This window comes from Gossypium arboreum, chromosome 13 (genome assembly GCF_025698485.1).
Source record: "Gossypium arboreum isolate Shixiya-1 chromosome 13, ASM2569848v2, whole genome shotgun sequence".
NCBI classification, from domain to species: domain Eukaryota; kingdom Viridiplantae; phylum Streptophyta; class Magnoliopsida; order Malvales; family Malvaceae; genus Gossypium; species Gossypium arboreum.
Genome location: NC_069082.1, coordinates 123,446,494 through 123,467,429, shown reverse-complemented (window position 1 = coordinate 123,467,429; position 20,936 = coordinate 123,446,494). Strand labels below are relative to the sequence as shown.

The window sequence follows — 20,936 nt, the reverse complement described above, 5'->3', positions numbered from 1 at the left end:
TTTTTATTCATACCAATTTTTTGAACATACATTTTTATCCGGAGTCTTTTACTTTTTAGATTAACCTTCGAGTCTAAGAAAATCACCCGGCAAAATACACTTGCCTTTAATCAAAAGTCATCCCATTGCATAATTTATACAAAAGGAAAATGGAGTAAGATTACTGAAAGTGAGTGGGAATCAACTTTAATTTGGAGAAAGCAATTAAAAGTGTTCAAAACAGAGCAACAAAACGGAAATGAAACTCAAAAGCAGACAAATAGACAGAGAAGAAATGAAGAGAAAAGAAGAGAACAAGTTACTTTCTTCTTTCCAGAATAAGATCTAATAAATTAAAGTTCAAGTAATTGTTTAATCATTACTTAAGCTAAATCATAGTTCTTAATCCAAATTCTCATTTTCTTTTTCTTCTTCACAAAGGAAAAAAAGAAGAAGCAGCTCATCTCTTCCTTACAATGCCTTGAACCAAAAATCCCACAACACCAAGATATTTCACCTGCATACCTTGTACTACTCTGGGGTTATATTAAAATTAAAGCATATGGCTTTCCTTTCTGCTATGTTCATTGGACTGGCCATCGGTATTGGATTGATCGTTGCTTTTGCTCGATACGAGAAAATCCGATCCTCTCGTCGTGCACATATGGTATTTCCCTTCCATATAAATCAAACTCTAGCTTTTTTTAACATCTCTCATGTATTCATGACCTTGCATTATGTAGGCAAAGACAGTTGCTTCATTTGCAAGGATGACAGTGCAAGATACAAGAACAATTCTTCCACCAGAGTTTTATCCACCTTGGGTGGTCTTTTCTCAGCGCCAGAAGTTGAGTTACATTTATGTTTGATCCTTCATATTAACAAAATATCTCAAACTAATATTATTAGTTTCTTCATAAACACAGTTAGTGTGGCTCAATCTCCAACTCAAAAAGATTTGGCCATATCTAAATGAGGCAGCATCAGGGTCAATAAGAGCTAGTATTGAACCAACTCTTGAACAATATACACCAGCTATCATATCATCTATTAAGTTTGCAAAGTTTACTCTTGGTACAGTCGCTCCACAATTTACAGGTTAGTGTTTTCATTTTTTATTATGTTGAGTAACTTATTTCCTATATAGTTTGATGATGCTGTTCATATTGTCCACATTCTGTAGGTGTTTCCATTGTTGAGAGTGAAAGTGGTGCTGGGGGAATCACCATGGAATTGGAATTGAAATGGGATGGTAACCCCAAAATTGTGCTTAATATCAACACTAGACTTGGTGTTTCCCTACCTGTGGAGGTAAACTTTACTTACTGTTCATGCTATAGAGTCTTTCTTGTTTATTATGTTCAATGTTTTTGATCAAATGCCTCTTCTAGCTTTCATCTTTGTGAAGGTATTACTTATCATCTCTTGGTTTTAACTTGTTCATCTAGATGAAAAATATTGGACTCACTGGGGTCTTTAGGTTAATCTTCAAGCCACTTGTTGATGAGTTTCCTTGTTTTGGAGCTGTTGCATATTCCTTGAGAGAAAAGGCAAGTAGCAATGTTCTTTGTTAATATTTACCGATACTTATGAACAAGAAGAAACTATTGATCGTATTTGACTGGATATCTATGCTTCTTTCACAAATCATGCAAAAACAAAAGCTCAAAAAGATAAACTATACTGTAACAAATTGTTTGGAAATGGAATCAGGATATGAATATATCTGTATGATGCAACTAAATTTCATATTGATTTCATGATTATATGCTTCTTTCTACAGAAAGATTTTGATTTTAAACTTAAAGTTGTTGGAAGTGAAGTATCAACAATACCAGGGATTTCTGATGCTATTGAGGTGGGAGGAAGCCTTCTTTTTTCCTTATTATCTTGGCATTTCTCTAATGCATATATGTTTAAATTTGAATGCAAAATGAATATGCATGTATTTCACACAATTTCTTTCCATTAAATATGAAGGCATATTGAACAATCCTGTATATTAGCAAGCATTTGTGAGCTAGAAATTTCATAAATGTGTAATGGACGGTATTTTGCTTAAAGAAGTATTGTTTGCATAGAATTTGTCACTGGTTTTCCAGCCACTGAGAGTTTAAATTATGATGAGATATGGTTCTGATGTACTACTGGTCTTTCAATTTTTTAAGTACAGGAGACAATTCGGGATGCTATGGAAGATTCTATAATGTGGCCTGTTAGGAAAATTATACCCATTTTGCCTGGGGATTACAGGTATGCTAAGTCTGCCACTTGATGAATTTTATCTCTTGCTATTTCTTCTTAATTTCTGAAGTGTTTGTTGCATATGTTTCTATCCATATAAGTTAAGGGCAAATAGATGAAACTGGTTTATCTGTGATTATACCCTCTACCAGTGATCTGGAGCTGAAACCTGTTGGAACATTAGAAGTGAAGCTTGTGCAAGCCAAGGACCTAGCAAATAAGGACATGATTGGGAAATCTGATCCTTTCGCAGTCGTATTTGTGCGTCCACTTCGGGATAAAATTAAAACCAGTAAAACCATTGTAAGATATTTACCTTCTTCTGCATATGCTGCTATATGATTTTTTCTAGGATTGATGTTTAACTCTTATGGTTCATATTCAGAATAATCAATTGAATCCAATTTGGAATGAGCACTATGAGTTCATTGTAGAAGATGCATCCACTCAACACTTGACTGTAAGAATCTTTGACGATGAAGGGGTTCAAGCCCCTGAACTGATTGGCTGTGCTCAAGTGGCATTGAAGGACCTTGAGCCTGATAAAGTGAAGGATATCTGGTTGAAACTGGTCAAGGACTTGGTTGTCCAAAAAGATACTAAAAACAGGGGTCAGGTGGGGATATCAATTGAATTTTCTTTCTGATGATTGCAGCACTTACATGAGTCAAAAACATGTTGATCAGTTCCAAGCCTGCTGCTTAATGAACTCATTAATGTCTGTGGTTAGTAGTTACTAAAAAGTTCCATGATTTATTTCCCAATAGGTGCAACTTGAGCTCCTTTACTGTCCTTTTGGCACAGAAAGCAGCATTAAGAACCCATTTGACCCTGATTTTTCATTAACATCATTGGAGAAGGCCCTTAAAACTGCAACTGCTGAAAAGGAGGGTGACAGAATAATGAGTCAAAGGAAAAGAGATGTCATTGTCAGAGGGGTACTGACAGTGACAGTCATAGCAGCTGAAGACTTGCCAGCAGTTGATTTTTTGGGAAAGGCAGACCCTTTTGTTGTCCTTACATTGAAGAAATCTCAAAGAACAGCAATGACAAGGGTGAGCTCTACCATATATTTGTCCCCTTAAAAAGCAACCACAACCAATTAGAATGTCTCAAGAGCTTAATTTTACTTCTCTCAGGTTGCTAATGAGACATTGAATCCAGTTTGGGACCAGACATTCGACTTTGTTGTGGAGGATGCATTACATGAAATGATAATCTTTGAAGTCTGGGATTATGACACTTTAAAGAAGGTATAGTTCTTACTTATTATACCAGGGAGCAAGTTATTCATGCATGGCTGAAACATTCATTTATACTGTTGTGGCTTATGAAATATTGGCCTCTAATTGTTGCTAGATACCATTTAGTGCTAACCAAGTTGGTTTATGAAGGCTTTTTGAACAGTTTTAAGTCATCTTTGATCTACATTGTTTCCTACAGCCCTTTTAACAAGTCTTTAACCATGCTAAGAATAACAATCTTACAGGAAAAAGTTGGAAGATGTATTATGACACTCACTAGGGTTTTATTGGAAGGAGAAATCCAAGACAGTTTCCAATTAGATGGTGCTAAATCAGGAAAACTTTTGCTCCATCTAAAATGGGTCCCTCAGTTAGTATTCCGTGGTGCTTGATTATCTCGATACCAAAAATACCAGAGGTGCCGGATAAGTCTTAGCTTGATTGGTATCGGTATTATTGACAATGTAAGAGAACATGGGTTCGAATGTGCTGAAACACATTATCCTCCTATTTAAGAATAGACAGTTTTTTTTTTTTTTTTTGAAGAAATGTAACTAAGACGGGTAAATTGTTTCATAGCCACATTATTCACTACATGATGTTGCAAAAGATAGCAAATATTCCTTTGTTTTAAGGGCATCATGTTTAGTAGTTCACTGGCTTCTTTTTTTATTTTTTATTACACTTGATAGTAATTAATATTTTGATGATTAAATTGAAAAACACATAAAAACATTACATCTAACATCACTTACTTTTTAATAATCACTAAACATTAATTTTATTTATATTTTAATACATCTAAGTGGAAATTTTTCTTTGTAATCCTTGAATGAGAAGAATGGAGGCAGAAATGTGGAAATAAGTCTGTTCTGCTGAAATGTCACAATCCCCTCTACTCTAATTTAGACAGACAGACAGACATAACTTCCCACTACACAACACAGTGAGGCAAAATAAAAGGACAAGAAAAAAGACCCGAACTCATTTCCGCTTTTTGGCTGGGGGCTGAAGTTCTTCTTCCTCCTCCTCATCTTCTTCCTCTTCTTCCTCCTCTTCCTCTTCCTCACCCTCATCATCGTCGTCATCGTCGTCATCATCGTCATCCTCGTCTCCAGTGCCACCATCTCCATTGGCCTCGGGTTCATCTTCTGGATCACCTTCCTCTTCATCTTCTTCGCCAGATCCATCTTCCTCCTCACCTCCATCTTCATCATCCACTGCTTCATCTTCATCGTCGTCATCATCATCAGTGTCGCTGGCATCCTTGTTCTCAGGACCAGGTTTAGTCATCGCGATAAGTTGAGCAAGTGGAAACCTACAAAAGAAAATTGACCGATTTTCCCCATTCCACAGAAGAAGAACAAGAATGAGTTAGGCAAAACAATTGATGCAACTAACCCTGCATATGCCTCAGGCTCTTTGATGAAGACATCAATTCCATTAGGCAGAGTTCCCATCTGTTAAAAACACCCAACTCATGCTGAGCAGCAAAACAATGTTCTTTCAAATGCAATTTGGGAGCAATAAGTAAGAAGCAGATCGCCCCATCAAAGGACACAAGTTTAGGAATGTGAAAGACATATGAATTACATATGTATTTTTACACCAAACAAGAATTCTAGCACCTTAACACAAACAGATAATCCAATCAATACAATAAAAAACAGTTCTTACATCCCAATATTACTCTCCAATTTTAACTCAAAACAATGCTTTCACAAATTCATTATACCTTCAACCTTTTACAGTCTTTCCTCAATAAACATCCTAAAAGCTCTACCTTGACATCCTACTATACTAATACCATATGAGAATCAAATATTCTAGAGAAGCTATTAGGCAAAGTAACAAAATCTCTAGCCTTGAAAATGGTAAACTCCTAGTTTTTTTCAACAATGTAAACAAATTATCACAGAAAATTTGTCAATTTCCCCAAAAATTTCGAAGGAACACAATAAATCCTAATTAAGCAAAGACCCCTAGAAAACCAATGACTCAAAAAAAAAAAAGAACTTCAAAAATTAAGGTAAATAAGAAAAAGGGATAAAGGAAAGAGAATTATACCATCATGAGCGACCAAGCGAAAGACTTTGTGGCAACAATGGCGGTCTCGACAACCATAGTTTGCAAAGCGAAGACCAGGGAACTGTCGAAAACGGTACCGTTTATGGGTAGACTTTCCGTTTGCGCCACCTTTGACATATCGTAGAGAGAGGAGCGAGAAATCTGGAGAAAGGAACCCCGATTGAAGAGAGAAAATTAAAGAGTGAATTAGGTTTTTGACATTTTGGGGGTTTATGTTAGGGTTTTTGGAGATATTATTAGAATGGTTCAAATGTGCTCATAGTCCCTATACTCATATGATATTTAGAATTTAGTCCTTTTAATTTTATTTTCAAGAATTTAATTTTCTCCTTTTCCATATTTCAAAATTCAAACCTATGAATATGTTTAAAGTTTTCTATTAAATTTAATAGTATGATATTTTGAAAAGATATTATAATGGATATGAATTTAATAAAAAATTCAATGTTGAACTTATATTTTAAATTAAAAACAAAAATTATATATTTGACTCTTTTAATTAAATTTTACCATTAACCATTCAAAAATATTCAAATCATTTTAAAAACTGATAAAAGAAAAGAACCAAATTTAGCTTAAAAAAAAGAATCGTGGTCAAATTGATAAAAATGTAAACATTAAGAGCTAGATTTATCATTATACTAAATAAAATAAGACTTAAATGATTATTTTACCTCTAAATTAATAAGAAATAAATAAAAATAAAAGGGTTTATTTTATGAGTCACTTCAAATAGTAAGTTTACCTTTTATAAAATCTTTATTTTACTTGAAATCTTTATTTTACTTGAAGAATTGACACTATAAAAAAAAAATACCTCAAAGCCATAACACATTCACAAGATTAGAAATCCAAAAGTTCTTTGAAGAGAATATTTTGCAAACTCGAAGCTCTCTCCAAAATCTCTCAAGAGTTGCTTGAAAAACATAAAGAAAATTCCGACAAACACCGTCCCTGTTCTAAAGAAAGTCATCTTCCGACCCAGTTTAACCGAGGAAAGGACGTCAAAATTTGTTTCCGAAAAAAGTTGCCTTTTGATCATCTTCATCTGAAGAAAGGAGGTCAAAATTTGTTTCAAGACTTAAAGCAGACAAAACCATCTAAGATTCAAGTGTAGACGACCCTTAAATCTAAACTCTCTCCAAATCTATTTTCAAGATCAAGTCTCAACAACCTTTAAATGATTCAAGGACCCTTAACATTCTAGAAGCAAACTATACATCTTTTCAAGTTCAAGTCTAAATGACCCTTGGATCAAAGCTCCATCAATTGAAGAAGTTTTCTTCGTATTAAAAAAATTTCAAAGATTGTACTCTTTTCAAGTTCATAAATAAAATTTGACATCAAATTTTCTAAGTCAACATTTGACTCGAGAAGAATAAATCATCTTAGTAGTTAGTGTTCAATCCAACCGTGAAGAATTGGAGCATCAAAATAAAAGAATAAGAAAAGCTAAAAATGATGATGATTGGGTTTTTTTTGGTGTTTCCTTGTTTAGTAAACTTTAGATCAGATTTTCAAATGTAGCTAATCTGTAGTGAAAACATAAAAATGATTCATCCAAAATTTAAGAATTATGACTATAATTAAAACACATGAATATCAACATTAAATATTAATATTAATATTAATATTCATATACATATAAGTTTGAATAGGAAAAAGGGTACAAGTGAGGTCATCAAACAAATGGAAATTCACACCTATATGAAGAACAAACAAGGTGGTCTTTACAACCAAATCAAATCATATATCAATACCATTAACCAAAATGAATGACACAATTTTAGTTTTTATCAAAGTGGGAAACTTCACAAACTTCTCTTCTTTGCTGCCAAAGCAATGCATCAGACCATGGACAAGAAAATGACCTGCAATTACACGAAATAATACATTGATCGAAACAAATCATAAATCAATCAAGATTAACGGCCATGTAATGATGGGGATAAAGATTAGAAGCCAAAACCAATACTAAAACCACAACAATCAACAATGGAAATGAGTAGTTCAGGCCATAATTGATTTAACAGATAAGACTAAGGTAATAATGGGAATTGCCCATCAACAAGCTGAACATAAATGAGATTACCTATTTTTTTAGTAGCACACAAAACTGATCTTGGAAAAAGAATTAAACAAAACTGAAGCACTTGTACTTGTCAAATGCCTCCAAAGAATATCCAATCATGAAAAACTCAGACTTGCTCCAAGGCAGATTGAAGCTTTGGAGCCCGGCGACGGAACAATGGTTCCAGCCGGAATGATGGAACACCAATCTGCCACCTTTTCACATCATACATTTCATTCCATGCCTGTACAATCTCATCAATCTTGAATCCTACACCTGCAATGAAATTAAGGGGATATAAACTTTTCTTAACAAGTAACTTTTTCAGACAGCAACTCAAGTGACAACAAAACAAGTGCAACAAGTTTAGAGACGACTCCTTTGGTATATATACCTTCCGATGCAGTCACGTTGGAGCAGTGGTTCTTTATCATAACAGCTATATCTGTAGGAGAAGCTCCAGCAAGTTCGAATTTCTCAATCGAAACTTCCAAACATTCTTCCCAAGTTGGCAGCTCAAGCTTGTATTCCACAACAGAGCGCTCATAAAGCAAAGTTCCCCACAAAAGGTATATTTGCGAACACATATTCGCAGCTTGCTCAGCAGCTTCTTCGGAAGAGACATCTTGAAACAGCCCGTCTAAACTCATTTTCTGCAGATGGGCCTTATACTTGTCGAATTTGGAGAGCCCATTCAGTCGTTTCTCCTTCATTTCCTCCCACAGCTGCATACCCTTTTCCATGCTATCCTCTGCCTTGTTATAAAGTTGTAGGACCTCCTGGGAAGGCCCAGCAGCTAAATCCAACTTGCTCCCAGCTGCATGGTACCAACAAAGTTTCGCTTGCTCAAACTGCTGTTGCCCCAATGCAAGAAGAGCTTCATGAAAATCTGGTTTAATATTTAATGCTTCCTCATACCGCTTTGCTGCCAATACATATTCTTTCTGCGCCCACTCATATCCACTCTTAATCTGAGCTAATTTGGATTCCTTTGAACCATCATCTGTATAGACATGCTTCCTTGCCCTTGACATATGAACATTTCCCCAATTGAACAATGCCAGAGCTGCCATCTCTTGGAACTTATCCGCAGCAATTTCGAAAAGTTCCTGTGCATCTTCACTTGTCACAGTCTCCTCCATTGCTTCCGAATACAGTTTCATCCCGAGTTCATGAAGATCCAAGTATGAATCAGAATCAAATCCGACATAGTTCTTGAACAATCGCGCAAACTGGACAATCCAATCCTCCACACATGTTCCCTTAATAGCTCCTACACCACAGCCTGCATTACCATTATCATCAACACCGTTACTCAATTTCCCCTCACTCTTGATCACCTCCTCTTTATTCATTCCTTCATAAGCTGGTTCCCTGTCAGGATTAATTTCAACAATATAGAACCTAAGTGATCCACCGGCAACACCAGTAGATGATTCGGCCAACCTAAGTTCATCAGTGGTGGTGATTGTAACCAAATCACCCTCTGGATCCCTGTATTTCACAAGGACACCCTTCAATCCGGGGAACCTATCTTTAGCAACATCCCTGAAAAACTTAATATTACAATTCACAGGCATTTGTGCCCACCTAATATCCTCTCCAAGCACCAATTTCACAGGCTTGGTAATCACTTTTTCTTCCTTAACAGGCTTCTTCTCTTCCTCAATTGTTTTCACAACCTCTTTATCATTAACTTTGTCAACGTTAACCTCCTCCACCTCCACAATCACCTTATCCTCTGTCTTTTTCTCTTCTGCAACCGTAATATCAGCCTTTTCGTTCTTCTCAACATTTTTTCCTTTGTTTTTCTTCTTCCTCTCTTTCACAACTTTTCGCAACCGGGCAGCCCCGCCGGAGGGCTCATTATCGAACAAACCAAGATCATTTTCATTAACAGTAACACCCTTCTCATCCATAGCCTTTTTAACACTATCCAAAAGCTCCAAAGCAGATAAATTATTGGGTTCAACAGTTAAAACATTATAAACATCCCTATAAGCTAAATCCAATCTATTCAAAGCCTCATAACACCTAGCTCTTTTCAACAAAGCTTTGCTATACCTAGGAGAAACCTCCAAAGCCAAATTACATTCGGCAATGGCACGTGGGTACTCGCCGAGACCCATTTGCATGTAACAAGCAGCCATGTTGCTGCGTAAATAGGCGACATCAATATGGTTCCTAGGGAGGAGGTTAAGGGCTTTTTCGTACTTTAACATCGCACCCTCGTGGTCACGTTTCTGGAAGAGACGGTTACCTTCCTCTTTAAGCTCTTGGGACATGTTGATGAAGATGGCCGTGTCTTCATCGACGGCTTTCGACGTCCGATCAGCGGCGGTGGCGGCTTTGTTCTGCCTGTTGGCTTCCACGACTTTCAAGGCCGCTTCTTGCATCTTCTTCTTCCCTGTCGGCTTCCCCATTATCGGATTAACAAACAAAAACAATCCAACAATGATAATAATAATATTATTATTAATAATTTCAAGGAATTTAGCGCTAATCTCAAAGGGCGTAAATAAGAGAAAGGAATATTGGGAGTTTTTTCGTTTTGTTTATGGCAGAAGAAATGAATCAGAATTTATATATAATTTTTCTTTTAAACAAATTTGTTCTCTTTCCGTCAGGATTTGGCTGTCGGGTAGAAAGGTCAACATTTTTAAGGGAAAACTGTAAAATCACATTCCAAGTAAGCGCGTATAGTGAACCGCCCAATATCGTGACGCCGTGGTCTGACGTGTGGGTAGTTTTTTGGGGGCAGAAATTAATCATTAATATTTGTTACTTTACAACCAAAGCCGACCAATCTCCAACTCACAATAAGGGGCGCGTAGGATGACTTGTCATATGACATTAAAGAGCTTAAATTTATATTAAAATAATTTATTTTCAAAAATAAATTAATGACTTTTTAAACTCTATATATTATGAAACTGTGATTCTAATTGAAAAGAGATAACTTTCACAGTTTCGTAAAACTCTTTTTATATTTCAATTTAGGTATATTATTTTTATAAAATAAAATAAAAAATTTAGAGTATAATATTAAAATAGTAATTTTCATTTATCTCATATTACATTTTAATTACTTATATTTAAAATGTTACATTTTAGTTACTTATGTTAACAGATTGTAACATTGTTATCATCGAGCCGTTAATTATTGTTAACAGTGTAACAATAAAATAACGTGTACGTTAAATCATCATTTCGCACAAAAATTTTAGGTTAAATTATACAATTTAATTATACAATTTAATTTAACTAAAATTTTTGTTAATAGCTCAATGACTAAAATGTTATAACACGTTAACGTAAGTAACTAAAATGTAACATTTTAATAACATTTCAAACATAAGTAACTAAAATATAATCTAAGGTAAACTAAAGTGACTATTTTAATAGTTTATCCTTCAATTTATTCAATTCAAAATTATAATATTGTCAATTAATTTAAATAAGTAATGTGATTAAGTATTTTAATTAAAACTAGGTTAATCTCTCAACTACAAAACTGTGCAATTTGTAAGAAAACAGCATACAAGCCCCAAAAGCCAAGGCGAGTCTAAGCAGAGAACAGACAATATGGACCACTTGTGAGCCATCTAACTCAGCTAGTATAAGATCCTTAGTCCTTACCATGATTCACAAACGTAAACGCAGATATGCCCCCATCAGTTACAAAACAAACCGAGGAAGTCAGTAGATCAGTACCATCCACATGATTAACTGATAATGCCTTGAACAACAGCTATTTTCCCAGCTTCAACTCACATGCACATTCTGTAGTTGTGATAGACATCCAGCTGATAATAGGTTATAAGATATCAGAAGCTCCTCAGGTGAAGGAAAACCGATTATGATATCACCTGCCCAATGGAGCCACTACTCGAACAGTTCCAGCAGCAAGATTTAAGTCCCATGATTCCTGACTCTACAGGTTGAGCAATATCCCTTTCTCGCTTGCGTAGAACTCTAACAAACTCATCCCAGCTTAAATGTCCATCTTTATTGGAGTCGAACACATGGAAAACGATCTCGACAATATTGTCAGTAAGCGATACGCCACAAACCTGTATACGTTTTTGACAACTTACTTATTGAAAGTTTTAACCAGTCACAGAAGAAAACAAAGATCATAAACATGCCAGCTTACATGAGATGCTGCCCGTTTGAAGTCGTCCTTTGTCAGTTGACCGTTAACTTTCCCATAGCTAAAAAGTGCTAAAGAAAACGGCTGCAATTTTCTACGCAGCTCGGCAAAATGTTTGAATTCATCCAAGCTGATTCGGACCTCCCTAAGTTGTGGCTTGTCATTTAATGCATCAACCCGCTCTAGCAGCCTATCTAAATGACTCATATCAGCAGCAGCAACCATGGATAATGCAAAATCCTTGGCAGATATGGTTCCTCTGCCTTTGTAGTCATAATGATCAAACTCTAATCTTAGTATCTACAAAATAAAACACACGTTACTTTGTATATGACAATCATCGAATTTCTAAGTGTGGGGGAGGAAGAAAACGGTAAAATATGAAAGCCGGCCCCAAGATAAGAAATGAAATTCAAAGCAATTTTCCATGCTTTGCAAGCATTGTACACTGTGAAACATCCTCGACAATCGTATGCATTTTGTTCTCAAAGAAACATCATGCACAAACATTAACGAAAACAATTTCGATTTTGTCAAGACTTGGAAGAATCGGCCTCACCTCGTCCTGCAACTTTCGCATGAATTGAACAAATTTATCATGATGGAGACGTGCCTTTCCATCTTTTCCGAAGAAGTACTCCACCAGACCTCCGTCCTCCACAGAACCGCTAACTTTTAACCCAAAGCGAAGTCCATCCCTTTGGACTGCCCCTTGTCTGTTATTAGCTCGCATCAGAGCCATCACTTTCTTAAATTCCTCCTTATCAATCTCACTATATGCAGTTAACAGTCAAATTTATTAACATGTTGAAATAAAAAATGAAAAGAAAGCAAAGACCACTAGCTCAATATACCCATTGTTGTCTGCATCGAACATTTTGAATACTACGGAGAAGCTCGACTCGGGAATACTGAGTAATGTTACAAAAAAGATATACCTGCTTCGAAGAAATAACATTTCAGACTTTGTATCATCCAAATAAAGAAGAAAAAGTCCAAGACTTGATATAGACCACTTACTCTTTGAAAGATATAAATCCATCACTGTTTATATCGAAAAGCATGAAAAATTGGGAAGGATCGCAGCGTAATTCGCCCGGACTCCTTTCCCCTGTCAAATAACCATCTCTAACAAGGTGGGATTCAGATGGAGGAAAAACAGGAACCACAGCTCGCATTAGATCAGCTGGTCTCATGAACAGTTCCCCTTCCGGGGTTTGAAAAGAGGCAAAATACTCAAAAACCTGCAAGCATGAAGACCCAACAAAGAGTAAATAACAACAATATCCATTAGATACCTTATGAAAACCAAATACAAATTACTAACTCAATGCAAAAGGTAGTATCTTTACAATCTAAAGGCAAGTAAACCAAATATAATCAACAAAGTATTCAACCATTTACCTTTTCCGGTGGACTCCGCAATCTTAATCGCTTCTCATAGTTAAAGAAAACCTTCCTTCTATACACCTCTGCAATGGAAAATGAAAATGTACCATCAAATTTTTTTTTTACATGTTACTACTAATTAAAAGCAAAAAAGGATTGAGAGAAACTTGAAAGAAGAGCAATAACCTCCAAAGATGAACTTAGAACTATAGTCAGGGAGGGCTAGTTTATGAAACACGGTTTTCGAACCATCGGTGGTAGATTCATCACTTTCCATTGACCATTCGGAGAAAGACAAAAAGGGTTTCTTGAAAAAAGCAGAACCCCAATCCGAAGCTGAAGTTGAATACCACCAATAGACTGCACCTAAGCTCGAACCAACAGCGAGTCCGGAGACCCATTTTACGAAAGTGCGGGAAAAGGAACCCTTTTTATTGTTGGGGTCGATGTTTGAAGCGTCGGTAAGAGGCAGGGACGAGAACTGGCAGGTTAGGAGTCGTTGTTGGATAAAGGAGAGATGGAGCATCGACAGCGAGGATCGTTTCAGAGAGGTTAAGGTAGGCATGGTTGGTGGATGAGATTAGAGGGAGTTGGCGAAGGTGGAAGATGGATAAGAGAAGAGGTAACAGAGACAATTCAAAGTAAAATACAAAGCGGAAAATGGGAAGAAAAAGCTTGACGACTTTTTGGGGTCTTTTCGATTATGGATTTGGATATACAGGTAGTATAGTTATTATCCGTTAAAGAAAGGTGGAAATCTAATTTTGGAACCTACTATGTTAAATTTTAATATTTAGTTCATAATTTGATTATCATCTACTTCATTTTTCAAGTATTATAAATATCTAAAGACATGCTTTCAAATTATTTCACTTATTTTTTAGTTAATTTGAAAGGTTTCAAAACATTATTTTTAGCTAATTGAGTCTTTGTTGGATTGGTGTAAATATTATGTTCAATATAAGAGAATATGGGTTCGAGTGTGTTAAAATTTATTATTTTTTTAATTATGAGTTGAGGAGAGACTGTGAATATATAAAAAAAAATATGATAAAAATTTATAATAAAATTATTTAAAAAATCATTATTTTAAACAGTTACCAACCCAACATTGGATCCAAAATCCAAATGGCTAGAAACTAATTACTTGGTACAAATCTACCTTAACAACATTTTAAGAGGCAACAAACATATAACCAAGTGAAAATATAAGAGTTTTTATTACCTTACATCATTTCTTCTACATGGTCTTTTGATCCTTCCATGGTCTTTTGATCCTTCAACTAAATTAGTTATATATATGTCATTTTTTTTAATTAGGCTTATAAGTCGGTTTTTAAAAAATTTAGGGAAATAAATCATTTTTGGAGAGAGAAACAGAAAGTGCACCCAATTAAACGCGTTTTCCCTCAACGGTCAAATCCAAAGAGTCTTTAAATGTTGGTCGTGCAATGGTAAAAAAATTTAAAAGAGGGGTAACAATCAATTTTCTTCTACCTATAAATACCCCAAAAATTTATTTTTTCACTGGGATCCTATTCTCTCAATTCTTTCTAATCTTTCCTAATTCTCTCAACTCTCTTAATTCTCTTAAGTTCTTATTCTAAAATTTTTGATATTCTTGTTTAAAAATATTAATGTTTTTTTTTTAAATTGTATTTTATTCGTTCAGATTAAGTTTTCACGAATGGCAACCTCTCTAGTTCATTTCGACGACAATTACATTTTCGCCGCTCAAGCAGTAATGGTAAGACAAAAATTTGATTTTCGTTATTTTCGATTAAGTTAAGTTCAAAAAAATTTTTAATTAAAATAATTTTTTGTCCTTATAAATAGGAAAATGATCGTGTTTTGGAGGCGTTCATACATAATTTGGCAAAGCCTCCGATAATTGAAATTCATGGTTACTTGCAAGAGGCGAGATTCTTTCATACGTCTCGTATGCTTGGGGGCTTCAAACTCGATCTTAGACTCATCAGCTCGTTGGTGGAAAGATGGAGGCCCGAGACACACACTTTTCATCTTCCATGTGGTGAGTCTACAATCACACTGGAGGACGTGGCATTACAGCTCGGTCTGCCGGTGGATGGGTCAGTTGTCACAGAAACAGTGATCGTTCCCAGTATAGAGGATCTCTAAGCGGCATTATTGGAGAAGGTCCTGGACAAGTTTGAAGGTGGCCGGATATTGATGAATTGGTCGGGAATTTTTCTAAAACCATACTCCGCACGGGACCAAGGTCATCAAAGAACAATACGCCTGAGCATTCGTCCTTCAGTTAATCGAGGGCATTTTAGTACTCGATAAATCTTGAAATTCGGTGCATGTAAGGTGACTACTACACTTAGTAGACTTCAAAGAATGCAGACTATGGACAGGCCAATTTGCCCGGGCCCAAAGCAGAACTAGAATCTAAAATAAAAAATAATTAAATATCTATTAAAATATCCAGTTACATGACCTCTAGCCCAAATTCAAAAAATAATAAATACAAGCCCAACCCAAAATCAAACCAAATTAACCCCAATAACCCAATAACCCAAAACCCGAAATACAAGCCCGATAGGCCCATTGCTTTTAGAACAGACAGAACCCTAGGGTTCTCCTTCGCTATGCCAAGAAGAACCCCTGCAGCCTCCCTCAGATCAGACGATGCTAGCGCCTCAGCAACCATGCCACGCCTAAACCACCGTACCCGAACGCGCACCTGTACCTGTAAAAAGACAAACAGAGCAGCAGCAAATAGAAACAAAAGAGAAAATATTGTGTTTTTTTTATATTATTGATTTATTTTCTTTCTTTTCGGCTATAAAGCCAGGAAATCTTCCTTTGTAAACGGTTACGAAATAAAAAAACGCATATTGTACGAACACAGAGATAATAGCAATCAATCGAAAAAAAACTGAGAAGGTGATTTCCCTTCTCTTTTCAACCCTCTGTTCTTTTTACTTATTTCAATTGATTTCTTCATCATTTTACACCAAAAAAGGGGGGCAAAATAGAGGAGAAAACTTACCTGCGATTTGAGTGGCTTTGGACTGGTACCACGGCGGAGGCGTTGAACACCGATGAATGCCGAAATCGGCTAAGACCGAGGCATTGTGGCCATCGTTTCCCTCTTTCCCTCTTCCCCCTTTCATTTCTTTTTTTTTTTGGCTTGCTGAAATACTTAGGTTTTAGGTTTTTTTTTCTCTTTTTCCTCTTTATAAATCAGCAACATGAAACAGTGTAGTTTAAGGCATGCATTGGTAGCCTTGAAACGACATCGTTTTAGCATACCCGACCCGATCCGGCTTTTCCCCTTGGGATCCGCGCGTTTTTTGCGGTGAGGGGATATTTCTAATATGGGTCATTCTCCTTTCGTGCGGCATTCAAATCGGCCCATATTCGTATTTCTTTTTATTTAAAAAATTGCCCTGTAATTTTGCGAGCATTTGCACTTTGGTCCAAACTCAAGCGCTACGTTTTGGGGGATGGATTATTTCTATCTTGGGTCCCTACGCATTTGCGCGTGTTGCATATCAATCCTTTATGGTTACTGCTTTATTTTCAAATTATCTCTCTTATTTTGATTAATTTTTAATTTAGTCTCCTATTATAATACTCCTATATAACCTCTTGTTTAAATGATAATATATATATACATATACGTATACGTATACTTTGTATTAAAGTTAATTTTATTTTGTATACATGTTGTTAACTTTACATTATTTTACGATATGACTTCTTTTAAATTTATTCTTGTACTTTATTATATAATCCTATGTGATATTTTTTAAGCTAGTATCACATATGTATATACGTTTATGGATATCCGTATTAAATCTATACGTTACTAAACACGTGTATTTTATATATATTTTCCTTTATACATATACAAGTATTTTTTAAATTTATTGTGTAATTTATAATAAAATTAATTTAGCCCTATATACGTTACCATTTCTATGTCGTTTTACATGTATTTACTTTTGAATTTATATGTATATATATTAATACACTTATTACTTTAATAGATTTTTATTTAAAACACTTTTTGCTTTGTGATTTATCAGTATTTTCTCTCTATATATATATGAAATAATTTTGAAAATTTCATTTTTTAATTATAAAATTATTATTGTTTGAGTATATCTTCATATTATATTGCTTTTGTGTATATATAGTCTATTATTTTAAATGTTTTAATACAAGGATGTGTATAATTTTTAGATTATTTTAAAATTTATATGTATCTTATTATTAATCTCATGTTTTTAATAGGTTTACATGTATATATGTTTTATAAATCTATTTTGTGTGTTATATCTCATCTTATATCAATTCTTGTTCTTTTGCATTATATACTATTTAAATCATCATGTAGTTCGTAAACTTTTAAACATATTTGTGTTTAAAATATTTTACATGCAACTTGATTCAAACTTTCATTCTATAATATCCATTTCAAAAATTATATATATCTATCCCTAGTTTTTTTATATACAAATTTGTCAACCTACATTTTATGTGTCCATTTGTTCGTCGTTTGTGAAATAGTTTTATACCATATTGCTTCTTTGATTTGCATTTGGTTTTGTGCCTCTAATAATTTTATTATGCTATGTATGCTGTCGTTGCACTTTATTTATTCATTATTGTCATGTTAATTATTCTCCATGCATGATTGAAGTTGGGTTATATCTTCAAGTTAATTACATTTAATTGCTTATTCTGCTAGTTGATTAATATTCTCATTCATCAAGTATGGTATCTCATATGTACCTATTACCTCATATCATCGTTTTCCACCTTGTTTTTGAAATGTGGTTTCGTAAAATTCAAATTTTTATGATTAATTTCGTCTTATTTCAAATCAAATTAATACATTTTAAGCTAGTTCACAATTATTTAAAACAAAGGCGATGTTCGATACTTGGTGATTCGTGGAATCGTGCCCTAATGTGCTGGGTCGCAAATTCGCGTTTGCTCAAAATAATCGAATATCCCTTCAAAATTTCACTCATGTCTTTTAAAAATTCTTTAAAACGAAGGCAAGGTTTAATATTTCGCAATTCGCGGAATCGTGCCCTAATGTGTTGGGTTGCAATTTCTCGTTTTCTCAAAATAATCAAATATCCCTTCAAAATTTCACTCAGGTCTTCTAAAAATCATTTAAAACGAAGGCAATACTCGGTGTTTGACAATTCGGGAATCATGCCCTATCGTGCTGGGTTGTGATTTCTCGTTTGTTCAAAACAATTGAATATTCCTTTAGGTTTTCACTCATGTTTTTAAGAAAACCCTTTAAAACGAAGGCGATGTTCAATGTTTGGCAATTCGAGAATCGTGCCCTATCGTGCTGGGTTGCGCTTTTTCATTTGTTCGAAACGATCGAAGATCCCTTCGGAATTTCACTCACTTTTTCTAAAAACTCTTTAAAACGAAAGAAATGTTCGATGTTTGGCAATTCGGGGAATAGTACCCTATCGTGCTGGGTTGCAATCTCCCGTTTGTTCAAAATAATCGAATATCTCTTCGGAAGTTCACTCGTATTTTCTAAGGTGAGGCAATGGTCAATGTTTGGAAATTTGAGGAATCGTGCTCTACTGTGCTGGGTTTCGGTTTTCCGTTGAACTAAATAGTTGAGCATCCTTTTATGATTTTCGAATTATAAATTTTCGGACGTCGAAACAAAAAGATTTTTGGCAACCAACTCGGGTTATTCAAATGTTATTAAAAAAGAACCACATTTCAAAATATTTTTAATTTTAGACATAAGGACAGTATTTAATCGATTTGGTACCAATTTCGGGCGTAGTGAGGGTGCTAATCCTTCCTCATACGTAACTGACTCCCGAGCCCATTTTCTCATATTTTCGTAGACCAGAACCGTTGTTTTAGTAAACTAAATATATTTTATTAAAATAAACAAATTCTTAGGTGATCCAATCACACTAAAACAAAAGATCGATGGCGACTCCATTTCTATATTTCTGCTTTTCAAAAGTCGATTCCCCCTTTTTTTTTAAAACCTAAAATTTTTAAATAAAAAGGATGGTACAGCTTGGCGACTCCGCTGGAGACTTTGAGAGTCGAGCCATAAAATCGATTATTTGATGTCCTTTTGTCAAAAATCAAAAATTTATTTTAAAAATCATGTGTCTTTCAAATGCATTGGTTTATATGGTTGTTATGATTCGGGTCACGTAGAATAATACTGCATTTCATTGCATGACCGCTGTGGTCACACCTTTTAAGTGGGAGTAAGAAACTACACTTTCGTGAGGTTTTCACCTCCGCATGGGCTAGTGGATTGCTTCCGGGGTACATCCGTACCTATGATTTATATAAGCCTATAATGGGTGAAGATTGAGGAATCTGCTGGTTCGGGTACCTTATTTCTAGAACCGAACCACATATAGTGAACCTTAGGAGCTATCCTTGGGTGGAGCCACGTCAAGCCTTAGCATTTACCCGTATAGGCGTTGTAATTGTCGTTTATGTGCTTGCATTTTATCACTATTATTTGATACTAACCTGTGTTTTGTTTTGATTATTTTTTGCATGACATTGCATACTAAAAGTGGTGTTGATTCGTATTCAGTTACTAAGTTAGAAAGTTTGACATGGAGAATGAATTTCTTAGTAAAGTCGAGGATAACGCGGCCGTTCATGCATGGTCAGAGAAGGTACAATCAGAAACAGGAGATAGCCTGGCGGAAGGATATATATCAGAGTTGCAAGATTTCACTCGCGTCAATGTAGCACAGAATGAGTTGCAAGAGTTGAAGGATATTTGAACTAGTTGGGATGAAGGGACCAAGCAGTTGTTTTATCAACGCTACGGTGATATATCCTACTTGCTAGACATTAGAGTGGATAAACATCTGTTTCGAGTTATGGTGCAGTTTTGGAATTCTGCTTACAAGTGCTTCACTTTTGGGGAAGTGGATTTGGTACCTACCATGGAGGAATACACTACTCTGCTTAGGTGTCCGAAAATTCAGGTCAGAAAGACTTATGTTCAGATTTTTAGTGGTCAGACTTTCGTGAAGAAATTGATGAGCATTTCTGGGATGAGCGACCCTTGGATCACTGCTCGGTTGTAACAAAAAGGAGATAGTAAATGTATCCCTTGGGAGAATTTGCGAGATTTGATTTTGACGCATCTAGATGAAAGAAAGAGGGTCGATATCTTCGCCTTAAGCATCTACAGATTGGTAATTTTTCCTAAGGCTTTGAGGCACGTGGACAAGGCAGTCATTGACTTATTTGACAGTCTTGAGAAGGAAATCACTCCTGTAACACCCCAAACCTGTGACCATCACCGGATTTGACCACGAGGTGTTACCGGGCTTACTTTACTTAATCCTCTCTTGGAAATTTTTTTTTTTTGTTTTCCTTTTTCTGTTCCAGGCAGGCTAGTTAGCTGCGTCACTGTCACCTTAAAAATCATATCTCGAGTTCCCGAACTCGAAAATAAGTTCCGTAAATTTTCTCTGAAACTAGACTCATAATCCCATCTTCACATTTTTTTCTAGAATTTTTGGTCGAGCCAATTAGTACAGTTTATTAGTTAAAGTCTCCCCTGTTTCAGGGTTCGACTACACTGACCTTTGTGCACTACAACTTGGATATCTTCCTGTACAGGGCTTCAACACTTATGCCGTTTGTTTCTAGAGAAACTAGACTCACAAGGAAATCTGTACATATAGAGCATGACTTCTAATTCTCTCTGGTTAATTTATAGTAAATTTTCAAAGTCGAAACAGAGGATCCAGAA

General features: G+C 35.3%; 4 protein-coding genes across 4 annotated transcripts; 1 reads left to right on the top strand and 3 right to left on the bottom strand.

Moving 5' to 3' along the window:
- The first annotated feature begins 177 nt into the window (after window positions 1-177).
- On the top strand, window positions 178-4,101 carry LOC108464623 (synaptotagmin-4-like). Its single transcript, XM_053024264.1, has 11 exons — window positions 178-646; window positions 723-1,077; window positions 1,163-1,290; window positions 1,428-1,529; window positions 1,763-1,837; window positions 2,153-2,232; window positions 2,376-2,526; window positions 2,609-2,839; window positions 2,991-3,278; window positions 3,363-3,476; window positions 3,713-4,101. The coding sequence occupies exons 3-11, from the start codon at window positions 1,207-1,209 to the stop codon at window positions 3,857-3,859; spliced, it is 1,272 nt and encodes a 423-aa protein (XP_052880224.1). The 5' UTR covers window positions 178-646; window positions 723-1,077; window positions 1,163-1,206; the 3' UTR covers window positions 3,860-4,101.
- A 121-nt stretch (window positions 4,102-4,222) lies between these two features.
- On the bottom strand, window positions 4,223-5,777 carry LOC108464624 (uncharacterized). Its single transcript, XM_017764994.2, has 3 exons — window positions 5,535-5,777; window positions 4,869-4,927; window positions 4,223-4,785 (listed from the first exon to the last, which is right to left on the bottom strand). Exons 1-3 carry the CDS (start codon window positions 5,670-5,672, stop codon window positions 4,452-4,454), a joined length of 531 nt encoding a protein of 176 aa, XP_017620483.1. The 5' UTR covers window positions 5,673-5,777; the 3' UTR covers window positions 4,223-4,451.
- Window positions 5,778-7,141: 1,364 nt separating this feature from the next.
- On the bottom strand, window positions 7,142-10,414 carry LOC108461151 (protein PHOX1-like). The gene is made up of 3 exons (XM_017760873.2): window positions 8,021-10,414; window positions 7,648-7,902; window positions 7,142-7,426 (listed from the first exon to the last, which is right to left on the bottom strand). The coding sequence occupies exons 1-2, from the start codon at window positions 10,047-10,049 to the stop codon at window positions 7,754-7,756; spliced, it is 2,178 nt and encodes a 725-aa protein (XP_017616362.1). The 5' UTR covers window positions 10,050-10,414; the 3' UTR covers window positions 7,142-7,426; window positions 7,648-7,753.
- A 606-nt stretch (window positions 10,415-11,020) lies between these two features.
- Window positions 11,021-13,935, bottom strand: LOC108461859 (calcium uptake protein, mitochondrial-like). The gene is made up of 7 exons (XM_017761827.2): window positions 13,355-13,935; window positions 13,184-13,251; window positions 12,800-13,023; window positions 12,634-12,717; window positions 12,339-12,552; window positions 11,783-12,079; window positions 11,021-11,699 (listed from the first exon to the last, which is right to left on the bottom strand). The coding sequence occupies exons 1-7, from the start codon at window positions 13,731-13,733 to the stop codon at window positions 11,484-11,486; spliced, it is 1,482 nt and encodes a 493-aa protein (XP_017617316.1). The 5' UTR covers window positions 13,734-13,935; the 3' UTR covers window positions 11,021-11,483.
- Window positions 13,936-20,936: the final 7,001 nt, after the last annotated feature.

Coding starts and splice junctions, on each gene's coding strand:
- LOC108464623 (XM_053024264.1), top strand. CDS start 1,207: ATGGAATTGGAATTGAAATGGGATGGTAACCCCAAAATTGTGCTTAAT. Junction 2,527..2,608: donor TTAAAACCAGTAAAACCATT/GTAAGATATTTA, acceptor GTTCATATTCAG/AATAATCAATTGAATCCAAT. Junction 3,477..3,712: donor ATTATGACACTTTAAAGAAG/GTATAGTTCTTA, acceptor ACAATCTTACAG/GAAAAAGTTGGAAGATGTAT.
- LOC108464624 (XM_017764994.2), bottom strand. CDS start 5,672: ATGTCAAAGGTGGCGCAAACGGAAAGTCTACCCATAAACGGTACCGTT. Junction 4,928..5,534: donor TCGCTTGGTCGCTCATGATG/GTATAATTCTCT, acceptor TGTTTTTAACAG/ATGGGAACTCTGCCTAATGG. Junction 4,786..4,868: donor GAGCCTGAGGCATATGCAGG/GTTAGTTGCATC, acceptor TTTCTTTTGTAG/GTTTCCACTTGCTCAACTTA.
- LOC108461151 (XM_017760873.2), bottom strand. CDS start 10,049: ATGGGGAAGCCGACAGGGAAGAAGAAGATGCAAGAAGCGGCCTTGAAA. Junction 7,903..8,020: donor CAACGTGACTGCATCGGAAG/GTATATATACCA, acceptor ATTTCATTGCAG/GTGTAGGATTCAAGATTGAT.
- LOC108461859 (XM_017761827.2), bottom strand. CDS start 13,733: ATGCCTACCTTAACCTCTCTGAAACGATCCTCGCTGTCGATGCTCCAT. Junction 12,718..12,799: donor GGATTTATATCTTTCAAAGA/GTAAGTGGTCTA, acceptor TCTTCGAAGCAG/GTATATCTTTTTTGTAACAT. Junction 12,553..12,633: donor TTCGATGCAGACAACAATGG/GTATATTGAGCT, acceptor AACTGCATATAG/TGAGATTGATAAGGAGGAAT.